Raw genomic sequence first — 16,697 nt, forward strand, 5'->3', positions numbered from 1 at the left:
AAAGGGGAAAGCTGCAGGGAAAAACATACCAACCTTGGAAAGCTCTGTGGGGATAAAGATCTTTCTTGTTAGGTTTGGGGTTTTTTTTGGTTGGTTGGTTGGTTGTTTTTTTTTAATTGGTAAGCCAAGGAATACAAGTGTGAAGTTGTAAGGAGTAAGAAAGTGTGCACTTCATAATAATCATTGCAGTTTTATATTATGCAGTAGGATAAAAAGATGACAGTAACTTGTTTCCTAGTCTGAGTGGTTTAGATGGCTATGTGGAAATTTCTGTAACTTATCCTTTGTTTTCTGCAGTTAGCAAATGAATGGTAATTAACTGAAGAGTGCTTTGAGTTCCTTAGATGAAAAGTTATGCAAAAATAAAGAATGATTCAGTGCAGGGTAATCCAACCTGAATACATTTACATGAAGAGAGCACATCAAAGAAATGACTTTTGCCAAACTGATGTTTTTTGTATTATCTCTGGCCTTCTGCCAAGTTTCCTGATTTCAGCCTATTTTATATAGAGATATTGTTAGTTTGTACGTTTCCCAGTTTTTTTTCTCTCTCTGGAGTACATGATCAAAAACTTAGCTATTATCTTGCCTTGGATACACTCACTAGCTCAGAGCACCTAAATGAAGACATCTATCAACTTACTAATAAAAGACGAGAAAGGAACAGACAGGCTTCTTTTCTCATGACTGTAACAAATGAACTCAGTTACACTTTAAGTGGCCTGTATAGGGGCAAACAAGTTTGATGTATTTCGTGCTGTCTTTCTAGAATCTTTAGCTCTTACAACAAAAGACAATGGGAAGATTTCACATGAAGCCTTAATAATGAAGGGAGTATTTAATTCTTGTTATTAACTTTCAATACACTGCCTTAATCTAACTGCATAATACTACATGCATTAATTACTCATGAGGAAAAGTTACAGCCAGATATCCTACATTTTTAATAATCTTTGAAGTTACATGTCTGCTGCCTTACAGTCTGTATCTGATGTGATGTTTACCATCCTGGGTAGATGTGCTTAAGGAAGCTTTTTTAATGCTGTTGGGCAGCTGAGAGATCCAAGTCGAGCCCAGCTGGAGAACAGCGGGTGGCAGAGGCAGCACCAGGGACTCGAAGGCAGCGTGGCCAAGGTGGGATGCTGGGCCACAGGCACCTCACACTGCACCGGCTCTGCACCCATCCACACCGAGGACTCCCTCAGGATGCCAGGACAGAGACATAGCCCGATGCCGCCACGCCCGGAGCCATCGGCCACACCGGGACCGGGGCTCTCCTCGCTTTGCAAGGCAAAGCCGGGCCCCCAGACGACGCGGCCCACTCCTCTTGTGGGCATTGAACAAACACCCGGCCAGGGTCGCGTCATGGCACGGAGCTACGGCAAGATCTCCGCGACTTATAGAGGCGGGAAGGCAGCGCGGCGCCATCGTCCCCGCTGACTGCTGAGAGATGAGAGCGCCATGAGCCCGCCCTCTGGGGCCCTCCTCTGATTGGCTGCCGGGCTCAGCCCCGCGCCCTCAGGCGGCAGAAGGCGGGGAGGGGTGGGCGGATCCCACAACCCGATTGGCTGAGGCGACTCGTGGGCCTCGCTGGGATTGGCTGTGAGGGGCGCGGCGCTGTGAGGGGAGCGGGGAGCGGTGTGAGGGGAGCGGGGAGCGGTGTGAGGGGAGCGGGGAGCGGTGTGAGGGGAGCGGGGAGCGGTGTGAGGGGAGCGGGGTGTCTGGGGGGCTGCTCCGGATCGCCGCGGGATCCTACGTCCTACTCGAGGAATTTATAAGAAAATATATAAAAGCTAAGAGCTAAAGAAATTTAATTATTTTAATATAAATGAATTGTGGCTGTGTTGCATTAATCCTATTGATGTTCTTCTAAGCATGCACAATCACAGATTGGAGGGGAGGATTGGAGATGCTCTGGTAGAATTAACTGCGTAGGGCTATAAGGATATGCCAACTTCTTTATCAAACTTGATAAGCAACTTTTTATGGAAAAGATTTTTTTTTCCTTTTTTCAGAATTTCGAATGGCAAAAGAAAGATCGAAGGCCACTTCCACGAAAAAGGCAGTGGAATCAAACCAGAACTAAATTAAAGAAATCTACATAGTTAGCTTAGTGCACAAGGCTTGGTAGTACTGATAAAATTTTTGTATCACCTGACAGACAAGCTCTACTGAAATACTTCAATCGAACAAAGGAACCTATTAAAATAATGACCTCCACTTTTTGAGAAACTTCTCAAAGTTTTTGAGTATTTTGTAGTTAAATTTTTTTTTCTTTTTTTTTTTAACAGGAATCCTTACTTACCAAAATGAGACACAATCTGGTGTGTCAGACATCTCCCACTGTCTCTCTTCATTTAAAATCAAGTGCGTCTGGATCACATCAGAAAAAAAACCTTAACAGAGCAAAGCGGTCTACTTTTAAAGGCAATGAAGAAGTTAGTGAAAAAAAGGTTCCTACTCCTAAGTATAAATGTCCAAAAGGACCATGTCTAGTTATTCAGCGTCAGGAAATGACATCTTTCTTTAAATTATTTGGTAGGTTAATAATGACAGTTACCAGTGTTTGACGAGACAGTAGAAAACCACTAAGCATGTACATTTTCTCAACTCAATAATTTGGGGCATTATTTTACAGTTGTTATATTTTAGTTGTGTATTTATTTAATGCTTAAGTTAAAGATCCCTGAAGGGCTACCAAACTGATGAAAAGTATCTTTTTAAATTACAAATGAAACAAAGGTGGTATGATACTTACTTTTATGATCACTTCCCTTTCCTTTCTATTTTCTCTTTTATTTTAACAAATACATCTAAAACTATTTACATCTTCTATTACATAAGGTTTAAAAAAAGGCTGGACTGCCAGTCTTATAAATAAGTTTCTTATTGTGGGAAGAAACATTCAAGGGGAGAAATGGAATGGGAAGAAAATCTGAGTTGTAGCATCTCTTTTGCACTGCTGTCTTTTTCGTATCGAGTTTTATATTTAATTTAGTGAAAATATTAAGTAATAGTGGAAGATTACATTTGGTTGCTATATGAATCTTGCATACAGAGGGAATCAGAGTCTGTGGTAAACATTATATATCGCATGCTCACAGACTGTGATACACTGACCACAAATAAAGCAAGTATTGACTTATAAAGGCTGTCAGGTAATCAAGACACAGAGATCTCAACATTCTATAGTAATAACTGTAGATGAACTTACTGCAGGAAGAAGTCACATAAATAAAAAAAAAATACTTGCAATGTTTCACCTTCCTTTCACATTCACTGAGAAGGAATGAAATGCAGTTACTAGATTTTCCACCTCGCCTTTCTGGTAGTTTGTCTTCTTTTGGTGCTTAATTTTTTTCACACCTCATCTCTTTCTCCTATCAGTTTCTGTTCTCTACTGGTGGGTTTAGCTTCTTCTGTTTATTTGTTTTCATAAAAGGACCACGTGCTATATTTTTAAAAATACTTTCTAACAAAAAACAATTTTGGTGTTTGAAATGCTACAGCTTTCTTTTGTTGCAGATGATGATCTAATACAAGACTTTCTTTGGATGGACTCTTGTTGTAAAATTGCAGACAAGGCAAGTATATTTCAAAGTACTTTGCTGCAAGATAAATGTGTGAAGCATTTTAGGAAGTTACATACTGAAATAATGATACTTCATTTTACATTTTAAAACAGTATCTCTTGGCAATGACTTTCGTTTATTTCAAGAGGGCTAACTTCACAATAAATGAGTATACCAGATCCAATTTCTTTGTTGCTCTGTAAGTACTTTTAAATTATCTGGTTTACTAGTATAGAAACATAACCTACATACTATATGTAAGAAGTAGAAACTCAGCATTCTGGCTCAAGCTTGAGCTGCAGTGAGGGGATGTTTACATTACAGCAATGATATATAGCATGGCATTCTGCCTACCAGTCTAAATCTGTTAGATTTTTTATGCCTAACAAGAAATGCAGGACAGTACATGGCAACATTCACACTTCCTGTCATAAAACACTATTTTAGACCTTTGCCAGCCTTTAAGTCATTTGAACCAAAATACTTCATCATGAATCACACCTTGGGGGTAACTTTGTATGAAAGTCTCTGTAACCATGATTTAAGTCAGCTGTTACTTGAGAATTTCTGATAGCTTTTGAGCAGTTCTAAAATTTCTACACTTTTAAACAGAGGTGCAGTCAGTAATCTGCCTTTACCAAGCCTATGCAATCTATTGATGTTTGGCTATACTTAAAGCAGGATTCAGGATTTTCTTTCACAGTGTTAGGGTGCTCAGGTATTAGTGCTTTGATTTACACACTAGTGTGGGGGAAAGATGGCTGCTTCTTCTCTTGTGAATGGTCCTCTGGGTCGTGTCCATAGTGCATGGAGGAGGAAGCCATCTGAATACACACTAAAGGGAGAAAAGCCAGGCCAGAAGAGCAAGAGGATTAGAAAGGGATGAAGGGTCTGGTGAGCCAGGGACTAGAGGGAATATTCAGGCAATTGGGTAGAAAGTGAGAAAACTGGGGAGAAGAGTTAAAAGTAAGCATTTTTTTCAGGTATTATTTACAGGAATTTAGTACCAGGTGGATCCAGAGGAAATAAATATTTTCTTGTTGTCTGAGAAGACAGCCTAGAACCAAAAGCAGCACATAGTGAAGAGAAATATGGATACAAAGAAAATAATTTAAGTTTTTCATAAATACATGAACATAGACTTATATTTAGTTGTCTGCCGCTGATATAATGTGAGTGACATTATTTTCATAGCATAGTTATAGTCCATGAAATAGAAAATGTAAAGCTTAGATTTCAGGAGATAGTTTTAAGCTTTATTTAGAAATCAGTCAGAAACTCTTAATTTTAGTGCAAGGATATCTTGCCAGTCTAGAGAAAGCTGTCCGGATGTGTTAGTTCTTGCACATCCTCTCATTTAGGAGACACTAGAATAAAGGAATATTTATAACAGCTCAAATTAAGTTTGTATTTAACCAAGGGATATATATGGACCTTACCAATTAAGAAAATACTGTACTCCAGAGGGAAGGCTGGTTTTTGTTACTGTTTTTCTCACCATACAGGGAAGGAGAACTATTTATGTGTTTTAATGTTAGAAATCATACTAATACAGTGATTTAAGATTGAACATTTACAGACACAAGCATGTGTATTTCAAGGTATCTGGCAAATACAGTTGAAGAAGACGATGAAGAATCAAAGTATGACATTTTCCCATGGGCTTTGGGGAAAACCTGGAGAAAGCGCTTCCCTGATTTCTTAACTTTAAGAGATCAACTGTGGAGTAGAATTGACTACAGGGCTATTGTAAGCAGACGCTGCTGTGAAGAGGTAGGGAGGGTTTTGCTACTGTAGATGCTGAAACTACAACAATTTTTACCAGTTAACAGTGTAGCTCTATACAAGCAATTTCTTCCCAGAAGCATTTCGACAAGCCATGGGAAAGAAGAGATACAGTTTAAACGTAACAGTCTATTTATCCGCCTTATTTTTTTTTTCTGCATTTAAAATATATTCTTTGAAACTGGGCTTTTAATGGAAAGCATAGTATTCTACAACTGCAAACTGCATATTTATTGTTTTATTTAAAATTTACCATCGCTTGTTTCACAGTCATACAATGTCAGGTTGGAAGGGACCTCATCTGGTCCAGCCTTACTTGATTCACTTCAGAAACAACTTTTTGTTCTACAATATTTAAGCAAACATTTAAGTAAAATCCTCAAATAAAAATGGTAGCACCTCAGGTAAAATTTTAACCCCTTCAAAATTAAAAGATATTAACTTCAATAGACTTTAAGGTAAAGGTTTTTCACTGCTTTTAAAACAAACCTCAGAAGGACACACTTTTAACATTCTCTACTACTAAAGCAGTATTACAACCTACATTTTTCAAATATATTAGGAAGGAAAAAAAATCATTCCTCACTTTTCAGGTGGAATGCATCTGTCTGGAAAAGCACTGTCTTCTTTTCTAAGAAAATAATGTTCACTACAGCCAGCAAAAAAGAATTTCACTTATTCTAGAATCTTATCCAGGGACAAGACTGTGTGTTTACAGGAAAAGTAAAAGGACAAAAGGGAAGTGCTGAATGCTTTTCTCAGCACCCCCTCCCAGCTTCCCTTGGTCATCAGTTCAGTGATCGTGTGAACCAGAAGATCCGTCCACTTTGTCGTTACTAAAAGACACCATTTTCAGTTCAGTATCCACAGCACAATCTGGCATTTGTGATGATTCACATGAATATATGAGGCTGTAAATTGTGTTTCCACCACATCTGATTCATAACTCGTGCCTAAGGTAGCAAACTTTCTAATGAGATAGGAGATAAACTGATACCCACTGCAGCTACGTGGTATTAATCATCTGCCATACATTAATTAGATAAACCTTTTTTCAGCTCTAGGTTCCTGTTATTTTTATGGTTTCTGATTAACAGCTGTTTTGATAGGTGATGGCTATTGCTCCAACACATTATGTATGGCAGCGAGAACGTTCAATTCACCATAGTGGAGCTGTGAGAAACTACAATCATGAAGTACAGCTGCCCCAAGGACCTCGTGCTACTCCTACAGCCTGCCTGCTTTGTGGTAAGAAGGGAAGATATGTACAACTAGGACTATCATCATCTTCCTCCTCATCTACTAGCAGTCTGGAGATGGAATTACAGTCAGCCCAGAATTTGAAGGACACCTTTCCAACTGAAGAAATGCTCATTGACTCTCCTTTCTATCATGTCCAAGGTATAGTGTAATACTGCAAATAATTTGCATTTAGCTTAGCTAAATGAGGCCATTATTTGCCCTTCAGACTACTGTAGGGACTACTGTGTCCCTGGTGTGACCAGACACAATCTCTCTGTGTGAGCATAGATCCTTATTACAAATACAGTTACCCTGGCAGACGTGTTTATGGCAATAGTTTCATTTTCACATTGTTTCATGACTTTCTAGAAGTACTAACTGCTTTATGTTGCAAGTCTGCTCTAATTACCTTTATCTATTATGGTAGATTTTGAGTTGCATCCCAGTCTATGTAAGAATTTATTACCATTTTTGCATTATAAATTAAACCAAGAATCCTGGCTTAAACATCCAGGATTGGCTATAAGAAACAGTAAAAATACTGTTGTGTTTTAAGTGTGTGTGTGTTACATGGGTTAAAGGGCACTTCTTGGGAGCACTGCTTTTAGCAAGGGCTTTTAGCAGTTGTCATCAGTTTGGGCATATGTTAAACCACAATTCATATTTTCCTTCAAGTTCTCAGCTGTTCACAGAGTTTATACAAAATTTCCTTGGGGTTCAAATAGAAAACAATACAAGAGTTTATTGTGAAAATTGTTCTATATAACTGAATCTTGGCATGGTAATCTACTCAAAATAGCACCTTGAGCCTTTGTATCAGAAGCCTTCATTACATGCAATAGCTATGGGGCAAACACTTGTTTCATTTACTGTGAGTGGAAACACATTGAGATGTGAACTTCCTGGGGGAGCAGTATAAAGCCTCTGCTCTGCAGAGCTTCTTCCATGTGCTTAGCTACCACGGAGCTCTTGGTACACACATTTAATACAGGGTTTGTTAGTTACAGCTCTGTTTTTATTTGCATGTGTTCTCACTCATATCCAAATTTTTACTGCTACGGTAGGATTCTGCTTTTGACAGCTTCAGTATAACTGTGATTTTCAAGGGTCCCTCAATTTTGAAAAATCTGGCATTTCCAATTTCCTTGACATACAGAACAAAGCAGATGTCTACAACATGTCACTTAAGGTGTTAAACATCACACTTGCTGATATGAAGACTTGAGAATCTGAAAGACTTAATTTTAAATCTCTTTTTACTTGAGACATCTTGCTTTTCATATGTGATAGAGGTCAGAAAAAAATTGTGTTTATTTTTGACCATTGGAGAATGTTTCATATATACTAAAGTTCACAAGTAACCTGACAACTTTCAGCATGGGTGCTGGAGGTGAACCAGAACTATGCATGTCAACAATTTGTCTTTCTTGACTATTACCTTGATACAGCCGCACTTATTTAATTTTCACTTTCTCTTGCAGTTGTGCTTCAAGAACACTGTTCTTAAAGAAACTGATAGCTACCAGTTGGTAGCCAGTGAAGTCAGGGTGCCCTTCTTCACTTGCATTTCAAAGGGCAGACTTTGATCCATTAGATGCTTACCAATATTTTTTTTCCTCCTTATTTCTGGTAGACTGTCATAGCCTGTCCAGCCAAAGGAGACGAGGTAGCACCTTGAACCAAGACAAATCCATGGACTGGTTTACAAACAATGAAGAATGAAATACACCCGATGAGACAGAAACTAATATTGTGCTTTTTGGAACAACTTTTGTTGCATCCTTTTTGGAACAACTTTTGTTGCATCCCAACATCACACCTATTGATTCTGTTAAAACCTTTCCCTTTAAATATTCTGTGGAGTTTCTAACGTCATATGCAATGGAAATCAAAGCAGCCATTACTTAAGTTACACGACTTGCAACGTAGCATCTACTTTATAACATTTTATTTTATTCTGATACAATGCTCACATAAGCCGCTAAGGTCTTGGCAACCTCAAGAAAGAAGTGGTCCAAACTTTCTCAGCTTGGTAAGGAATGCTAATTAAAAAACAAAAATTACTGTGTCAGTATTTCAATATACAATTATGAATTTATTATTATAAGTTCATATTTCATGATACAGTAACACCTCAAATGCTAGCACCAAAAAAAAAATAGTTTTGAACATAAACCTCTAAGCATTTAAGATAAAAGCCACAATTTTCCAAGTGTCTCACCTGAATGACCTTCCTGCCAATAAGATGGTCTAGCAACGTAAGGCACTGAGCTGCAGGCTTCAGCACAGTTAGAAAGTGATTCTGTGGGAAGTAAATTTTTATTATTTCTGACAAGTTTAAAACATGCATGCAGACTAGATCTGTCAGTGTGCATAGATTATTTTTCCCTGACATTTTTTTTTTTCTTCTGATAAAGGCATTTTTTGGTCACCTATTAATACATTCAGACCTCTTTGCTATACTATGGATTTTTGAAATTTGTACTAGCATAAGGCATCTTTTTGGGGTTTGCCAGAACAGCAGGATTACAAAAGAGCACCCTGGTAATACTTCTTCTGGGGAATGAAGCCCATCAGGGTCCTTTAAAGCAGCTACAGGACTAGTACAGAGGTCTGAATTTTATTAAAAAATAAAAAATTGAACACAGTAGTAGAAGGGCAGTCATTCTTTGTTTGCAGATTGCAAGTTATTTTCTATTTAAACTAGTTTAATATTTAAACTTAAAAAACAGTATCTCACCTTTCAAACCTGACAAGTTTTAGGCCGTCCAGAAGCTTGCCTATTCTTCACAACAGTCTCAGCTGACCTAAGAAAAAACCCTCTTTTCCTACAAACTTTGCTTTCATCAGACCCTTGGATTATCAAATTGCAGTAAATAGGACATCTCATCAGGAATAATATTCTTACCATTGTATTCACTTTCCGTAAGAACTACTTCATCCTGACTGTAACTTTCTTCATATTCCTCGTGGGCTGCTTCTTCAATATTTTCTTCAGTTTCCAACATTTGGTTTGGTTTGAAATTCTTGATTTTAGCAGGGATTACCAACCAATTTCTGTGCGTTACCTCCATGATCCTTTCACACGAAAAAGGGAGCTTGCAGGTCCGTATTCCGTCTAAAAGGTGAATAACCTGTGTGATGCTTTTGAAGCAATGCAAAGGATAGAGCAGTATTTAGAGATTTCAAATCATACAGTTAGTCATAATTCTACTGCCTTTGTTACATTCTTCACCTTTGGTGATACCCAAGTCCTTCAATTATAAGGGAAAGGAGCTGGCAACCTGACCAAGTAAATTGGAAAAACCACTTTTTTTTTTTTTGAGGATGTCACTAAGTTATCATACAAGAACATTTGCAAAGTAAAGGCCAAAGGATTCAGCCAAGTGTAATTCACACTGAGTGCAGCATCCTAAAAAATATTAAATGCGGGGAAGATTTTTAAATGGATTTATTAATGCTGGTTGTATATTTCAAAAGATGTTTGATTTTGTTAGGTGATGCCTGAATAAATGCATATGGGCCAGAATTAAACACTTACTTTGCTAAGTACACTGCACACACACCACCCTGTTTCAGGCCTTGGTATACCACAGGTAGAGCAGACTGAGGGTTAAGCATATCCAGAACTACCTGCAAGGGAAAGATACATATGTTTTTTTCCCAGTAAATATTAATATACATCTCTTAGATTTTTCTGTAGCAGTGCTTGAAAAATCAGCTTATCTATGGAAAATAAATGCCTACAAGAGCAGTATGCAATCACAAACCAGTTTTATTACTGCCTTCCAAAACCTTAGAGAAAGCTGAGGTCCACACATTTACAAAACACAGTCCTTTCTACTCCCAAATGATTTTTTAATTAAAACAACAAGGAGCATTTCACCAATGTGGCAGTGCTGTGTTGATGCTAAAATGCCTCCCAAAAAAATTCCATAACATTAATGCTTTTGGAAGACTACATTTACTAGTACATTTGGATATGTAGTTTTCAAATGTAAAAAATCCCCCAGAAGTTCAAGTGTATCTTTATCACGAAAAGATATTACAGTCTCAATGGCCAACTTGTTGTTTGTTTCAAGATTTAGAAAACTTGTTTTTTATCCATCCTCTGCTAGAACACTATTCAAACTGTAAAACAATGGGACATGCAGTATCTGATGCTTCCTGTAGATTGTTGTAAGTTTTTAAAAATTGTATTTTATGCTATAGATGTTCTTTTTTAGATCAAACCAATTAACACAACTGTTGTTTGTTTAAAGCATTAATCTAGAGTAGTTTGTCTGCTCTACATGGAAGAGCTGTTTTCCTCAGCATGCCTCCCTTTACAAAGCAGGACAGGAGAGCAAGCAATTCCTTACACTACTTAGGCCTCAATGACATTGTGTGTTCTATGTTGCTGATAGTGAAGTATTTAGATATATTTTCAATGAGCTTATTATGTATTTTTCTTACATTTTATGTTTGGAACGTATTTCTTAGATTAAAAAAATACTCATTTCTCCAAAATGCAAGAAACTAGGTTTATATTTGCTTACAAGATAGCAGGGATTAACTGTAGTGTTTCTGTACTTAAGCCATATCACGCTTTCACCTGAGAACCTGTAACTGAACCCTTGAAAATACTTGTAATCTGACAAAAAAAAAATTGCAACGTTTCTTTCATTGATGAGGATCTGAGTGTTGTTTTTTTTTAAACTACATATGGGAAATGTGAGCATAAGCACTGGAGTTCTTAAATTATTTGGAAAAGATAAATGTCAAATGTGGGGTCTTGGACTTACTGCATCAAGTGTTAAAGATTCCATATCTGCAGCAGCTGTTGAAACGTCTTTAAGAATGAAATCCACATTATCTGGCCACTCTTCCATATGTCCTATTTTCCATGCAGCACGCCAGTGCCTGTAATTCTTCTTAGCTAAACTATGATGATCATCTCTGATTTCATAACTCAGAACACGTCCTTTGGGCCCAACTGAAAACAAACAAAGGATACCAGACTTTTCCCTCCACAGTAACAAAGAATTTAGGAGAAATTAGCATAACAAATAAGAGAAGTACACCTTTAAATCTCAACTTTCCTTTAGGAAATGATTACATATGAAACTGCTACTGTTTATTTTATTCTTTACATTTAGAACAAATATATGCAGATTATTCTTTCACAGACTGAAACCCATCAATCTACAGCTGGAGTAAAGCACAGTGACAGCAGTACCAACAGTTCTTAAGATGTTCTGAAGCAACTCTGGCAGCAAGAGACAACGTGAGCATCTATAAATCTATGCTTGTCTTGTGGCTGCCACCAAACATACAAGCTGAGACAGCTGCCATACTGGTCACTACTTGCAGGTGCTATAAAGCTGACAGTGACTGCTGATGTTGTTACCAAGGGTTGAAGCTGCTGGGTTTAATTTTTTTCACAAAGGTTTGCTGTTTTCCATGCATAGTTCTTCCTCCACCTGTTCCTCCCTAAGGTTTGGGAAAAGGGTGAGAAACCTTGCTCACTGAGCTCAGACCCTTAGACAAGTTTTCAAGTCTACTCTGTGATTTACACAGGTTTCTGTTATTTTCCAGTTATTGTCTCTAACTGTAATAAATTCTTTTTATTACCTGTGTCATGGCTTAGCAGTTTGGCTGCACCAAAAAACAAAGGACAAAATTATTCTCTATTACCAGCCCGCAAAGGGAAGATAAAAAGGGAATACAGACTAGAGACTTGAAGTTGGAAATTAAAAAAAAATATAAACAGATTTACTACCACACTACTCCTCCCCCTCTATTCTGCATTGGTGAGGCCGCACCTGGAGTATTGTGTCCAGTTCTGGGCCCCTCAGTTCAAGAAGGACAGGGAAGTGCTTGAAAGAGTCCAGCGCAGAGCTACTAAGATGATTAAGGGAGTGGAACATCTCCCTTATGAGGAAAGGCTGAGGGAGCTGGGTCTCTTTAGTTTGGAGAAAAGGAGACTGAGGGGTGACCTCATCAATGTTTTCAAATATGTAAGGGGTGAGTGTCAGGGAGATGGAGTTAGGCTTTTCTCAGTGGTGACCAGTGATAGGACAAGGGGCAATGGGTGTAAATTGGAGCATAGGAGGTTCAAGTTGAATATCAGAAAAAATTTTTTTACTGTTGTCACGGTTGACGGAGCCCTGGAACAGGCTGCCCAGGGGGGTTGTGGAGTCTCCTTCACTGGAGACATTCAAAACCCGCCTGGACACGTTCCTAGGCGATGTACTCTAGGGGGCCCTGCTCTGGCAGGGGGGGTTGGACTAGATGATCTTTCGAGGTCCCTTCCAACCCCTATGATTCTATGATTCTATGAAAGGCAATAACAGAAGGGATAAAGAACAAAAATACAAATATATACACAACCCTACCTCAATGCTGGCAGAGATAGGTTCCTGAGGGCCCCTCCTCACCACTCAGTAGGTGAGGTTCTGTGACTTCTAAAGCCATTTTCGGTTGGAGTCCCCAGGCTTCTGCCCTCACCTATGCCATCCCACTGCAAATCCATTCTCTGAACAAAAGAGATGGATTTCTTGGCAGTCCTTCCCTCATCTATCTCGCCCTGGATGAGACAGAGATCAGAAGGGAGGGCTTCAGCAGTGTCACCTCTGACCATCTTAAGCAGCTGTAGAATGACAGATCAATTCTTTACTACTCAAGATCATCACTTTGGAACTAATAGAAGAATAAATGCGTTCATGTTGGGGTCAGTCTTACTTCTTCCTCTGCTCATTCCAAAAACTTCCTACATTTTGAAACTGACTGCAGTAAAAATAAGGACAACTAGTTAAACAGCTAAGCAAAACCCTTCGTTATTGTGAAGCTTCAGTACATCACGTTTGCATACATCATATTTTCTAGCTCTCAAAGCCCTTAAAGTCATGGCAAACACCCCAATCTTAACACTGTACTAATTGTGATGTGTTGCAGATCAGTAGTTTCTGTGAAATATTAGAGGAATGGAAAATAAAACATAAAATGAGAGAACATTAAAAGAAGGGATTAATGAAATTTGTTACACCTATGAGAATTTTGGAAATTAAATACTTACATGGAACTTGGTAATGTGTCCACTAGATTTAAAGTCCAGCATTTATCTGCGTAGCAGCTATTTTTCTTGCTTGGTTATCACTGTATTGCATGGTGGCAAAAGTAGTCACCATTAGTAAAGAGCACATTGAATCCATGATTTTCTGGGTCAGCACCAGATTTTGCTAAGATGTAATGAACACTGTTGGCATTTGGTTCATTAAATTTTTTTCTCCTCACATTGAAAAAGGAGGAATAATCTGTCAGTGCACGTGTGGAGGTATGAAATACCCACAGTGGACTGAACACTCAAGGCAGAAAATAATTTGCTGTATTTAGCAGAAGCCAACTCTTGCCTTAGCCATTGTCAGGTATTCAATCTTCAGATTTAGGATCTGCACATATGGGAAGATGGGAAAACCTAATGACTTACTTTCCCTCTCCCCAAATGCATCTCTGGAAACAGAAGTGCTGACTTTTGTCTTCTGTTCTGTGAGCTTCTAGCCCCCATGGCAGCAATGATTACTTTGAGGATAATACCACACTATCACCAAAATCCTGTCAAGGAAATAGAGAAAACCCTAGTTCACTGAAGAGAGATGATTGGATGGAACTAAGGAATAGCAGTAAGAGGCAAAAAGACTGTGGGGTGTGGGGAGCAGGACAATTCCTGACCTCAGAACCTGGGCCTAATACATAACAAGACCACCTGCAGTTGAGTGACCTTGGGGTAGAATTTTAATCATCATTAAAATACACATTTTCAACTGAATTAGTATGCCAGGCAGGGATTACTGCAGCTAAACCAAAGCACTAAGAACACAATGCTCTGTTTCTCTCACTAAGGGAACCTGCAGATTCCCTTTGCTGTTGCTTCCATGTCCTCACCAAATTTAAGCTCCCGATGGATGTCAGTACTTTAGTTTGTAGCATTCACTTAAGTGAAACCATTCCTAGTTCTTCACAATATCCTCAGAAGTATCACCTGGCATCCCAGAACAAGGTTGGGTTAATGGCACTGGTAACATACTTGATGAAAACTAAACTGAAAACCCATGCTTCTAAAAAGTATTCTACTGTCCTCACAGAGCACACGCCAAATGAGAGCAGATGTGCAACACTGCTACATGGAGGAGTTTCAGAAAACTAATTTGCTGCCCTCGAGTTCTAAGGCTATTTAATGGACTTGAACAAAAAGAGCAGCTGACCTGTTCAGTTTGTCTCCCTCACCACATTGTCAGAGGAAGCACCACCCACCCTGGATACCTGGCTGCCTTTAACTGGGAGTGATGAAATGCTTTCTGCCTTGAACTGTTGAATGATAGAGTACAGCCCATCTCTAATAATTTTACAAAGATTTTACAAAGACAGAGTAGTATATAATGCTGCTTTTTAACAAACATTGGGAAACACTAAAAAAGAAATGCTGGAGTTTCATGGAAGCTCAGGATACAGGCTGCTTCTCAGGTTCAGTGACCACTGCTGGCACCTCCAGATACTCAGTTACTCTGATGGTGAGGTGCCCACAAATGCTGACTTTGAACACAAGTCTTCCGGGTACACAACTTGTGCTTTTCTGCTGTATCTGATAAAGATGATCCATGATGAAGTTCCTGTCTTTACCATCAAAAGTCTTTTAATGTTGTAGAGAAGATACAGCAGAAATATATTTTTCTAAATACTGAAAAATAAATTCAAAAGGTCCTTTCATTTTTCAGGTGTGTGTAAAAGTAGTTACAGATAACAAGCGTGGGTTTTCTTGTTTTTTTCCTTAAGGAAATTGCTCTATATGGAGCCCATAAGTCAAATTACTCTGAAATATATTCCACTAACAGGATGCTTACAAATGAAAGATGAAGGGTGAGCTTTCACCCTCATTCATTTCACTGCACAGGCTCTACCTTTTAGAGCACTGAGACCTAGAGCAAACCAGTCTACCTGTGACATGAAAAAAATAACAGTGTACATCTACATAAGAATGTTTTGCATCTCTAGAGATGTGATTATTCATGTTGGTCATCAAAATTGAGAAGGGCAAGAGACTGGAGAAAAGGTTTAGTACAGTTAAGCCCAAGCCAACAATAATAATGGCTGAAACTCAGCTTTCTGCAGAACCTTTGGTAACCCTTTATACTACAGTCCTGAGAATAGTCTAAACACTTTGCAGTCCCTGAACATTCTTTGTCATAGATGTAGTTTTCCTTTAAGTCTACGAACTATATACAAACACGTGAACTACAACAAAACTTCTAAGAATTGGATTACGTATGTGGTCAAAAAAAAAAAAAAATAACGTGTTCTGTTTTTTGTAAAAACGGGTTCTCACCTGCTCTTGACAAAAACAAGCTCATAGCGCCAGACCCGCTGCCAGTTTCCAAAACTGTGTCTCCTGGGTGGACATCCATCATCGTTAACATAGCGCTGATATCCTACGGGTGAGAAAAACACGGCACGTTACTAGTGTCGAAAACTAAGGGTGAGATACGGTCCGTGACCTCTCATTCACCACCCAGCTCAGTGAGTTGCTGGTACCTTGGGGTAGGCGATGGTGGGCCCCCGCGGCATCAGCAGGACGTACTCCTCCAGCGAAGGCCGCCTCAGCAGCAGCCTTGCCCCGGCCGACGTGGACAGCATCTGCCCGGGCAGCTGCCCGATGATGTCCCGGTGAGGCAGGACGCCGCGAGGACTGGCCAACACTGACCCCTCTGCCAGACGACATAACAGCTTCAGAGTTCTGTTGTTCTTCCTCCGCATCTCCGCCAGTGCCAGCTCCCCGGGGCGGAAACGACCGGGCCGCGCTCCCGCCGCCTCAGGGGGAGCTGGAGGGGCAGCCACGCAGCGCTCCAGTTCCGCCCCTTCTTCCGGCGGCAGCAGCCGCCTCACCCGCTCCAGCGGCGACAGCGACGTCTCCCACACCCGCCTCCGAGGCCTCCCGCCAGAGGCCGCCCCATTGCCGGAGGAGAGGGCGGAGGAGAGGGCCCGCCGCAGCCCGCCCCAACCCGGCATCAGGGGCCGCACCGCCGCTCCGCCGGGCCGCCTGCGCCGCGCGCCCCCGTGATGGCG

General features: G+C 39.8%; 2 protein-coding genes across 2 annotated transcripts; one reads left to right on the forward strand and one right to left on the reverse strand.

Annotated features, from left to right (window-relative positions):
- The first annotated feature begins 2,266 nt into the window (after positions 1–2,266).
- Positions 2,267–8,375, forward strand: SPDYA (speedy/RINGO cell cycle regulator family member A). Its single transcript, XM_071739841.1, has 6 exons — positions 2,267–2,538; positions 3,526–3,584; positions 3,686–3,771; positions 5,174–5,345; positions 6,467–6,758; positions 8,233–8,375. Exons 1-6 carry the CDS (start codon positions 2,310–2,312, stop codon positions 8,319–8,321), a joined length of 927 nt encoding a protein of 308 aa, XP_071595942.1. The 5' UTR covers positions 2,267–2,309; the 3' UTR covers positions 8,322–8,375.
- A 157-nt stretch (positions 8,376–8,532) lies between these two features.
- On the reverse strand, positions 8,533–16,685 carry TRMT61B (tRNA methyltransferase 61B). Its single transcript, XM_071739840.1, has 7 exons — positions 16,167–16,685; positions 15,961–16,063; positions 11,384–11,574; positions 10,141–10,232; positions 9,508–9,743; positions 8,821–8,901; positions 8,533–8,641 (listed from the first exon to the last, which is right to left on the reverse strand). The coding sequence occupies exons 1-7, from the start codon at positions 16,638–16,640 to the stop codon at positions 8,598–8,600; spliced, it is 1,221 nt and encodes a 406-aa protein (XP_071595941.1). The 5' UTR covers positions 16,641–16,685; the 3' UTR covers positions 8,533–8,597.
- Positions 16,686–16,697: the final 12 nt, after the last annotated feature.

Source organism: Heliangelus exortis, chromosome 3, assembly GCF_036169615.1.
Source record: "Heliangelus exortis chromosome 3, bHelExo1.hap1, whole genome shotgun sequence".
Classification (NCBI taxonomy): Eukaryota; Metazoa; Chordata; class Aves; order Apodiformes; family Trochilidae; genus Heliangelus; species Heliangelus exortis.

Coding starts and splice junctions, on each gene's coding strand:
- SPDYA (XM_071739841.1), top strand. CDS start 2,310: ATGAGACACAATCTGGTGTGTCAGACATCTCCCACTGTCTCTCTTCAT. Junction 2,539..3,525: donor ATCTTTCTTTAAATTATTTG/GTAGGTTAATAA, acceptor CTTTTGTTGCAG/ATGATGATCTAATACAAGAC. Junction 5,346..6,466: donor GCAGACGCTGCTGTGAAGAG/GTAGGGAGGGTT, acceptor CTGTTTTGATAG/GTGATGGCTATTGCTCCAAC.
- TRMT61B (XM_071739840.1), bottom strand. CDS start 16,640: ATGCCGGGTTGGGGCGGGCTGCGGCGGGCCCTCTCCTCCGCCCTCTCC. Junction 16,064..16,166: donor CCACCATCGCCTACCCCAAG/GTACCAGCAACT, acceptor TCTCACCCGTAG/GATATCAGCGCTATGTTAAC. Junction 8,642..8,820: donor TTGGCAGGAAGGTCATTCAG/GTGAGACACTTG, acceptor TTTTTTAATTAG/CATTCCTTACCAAGCTGAGA.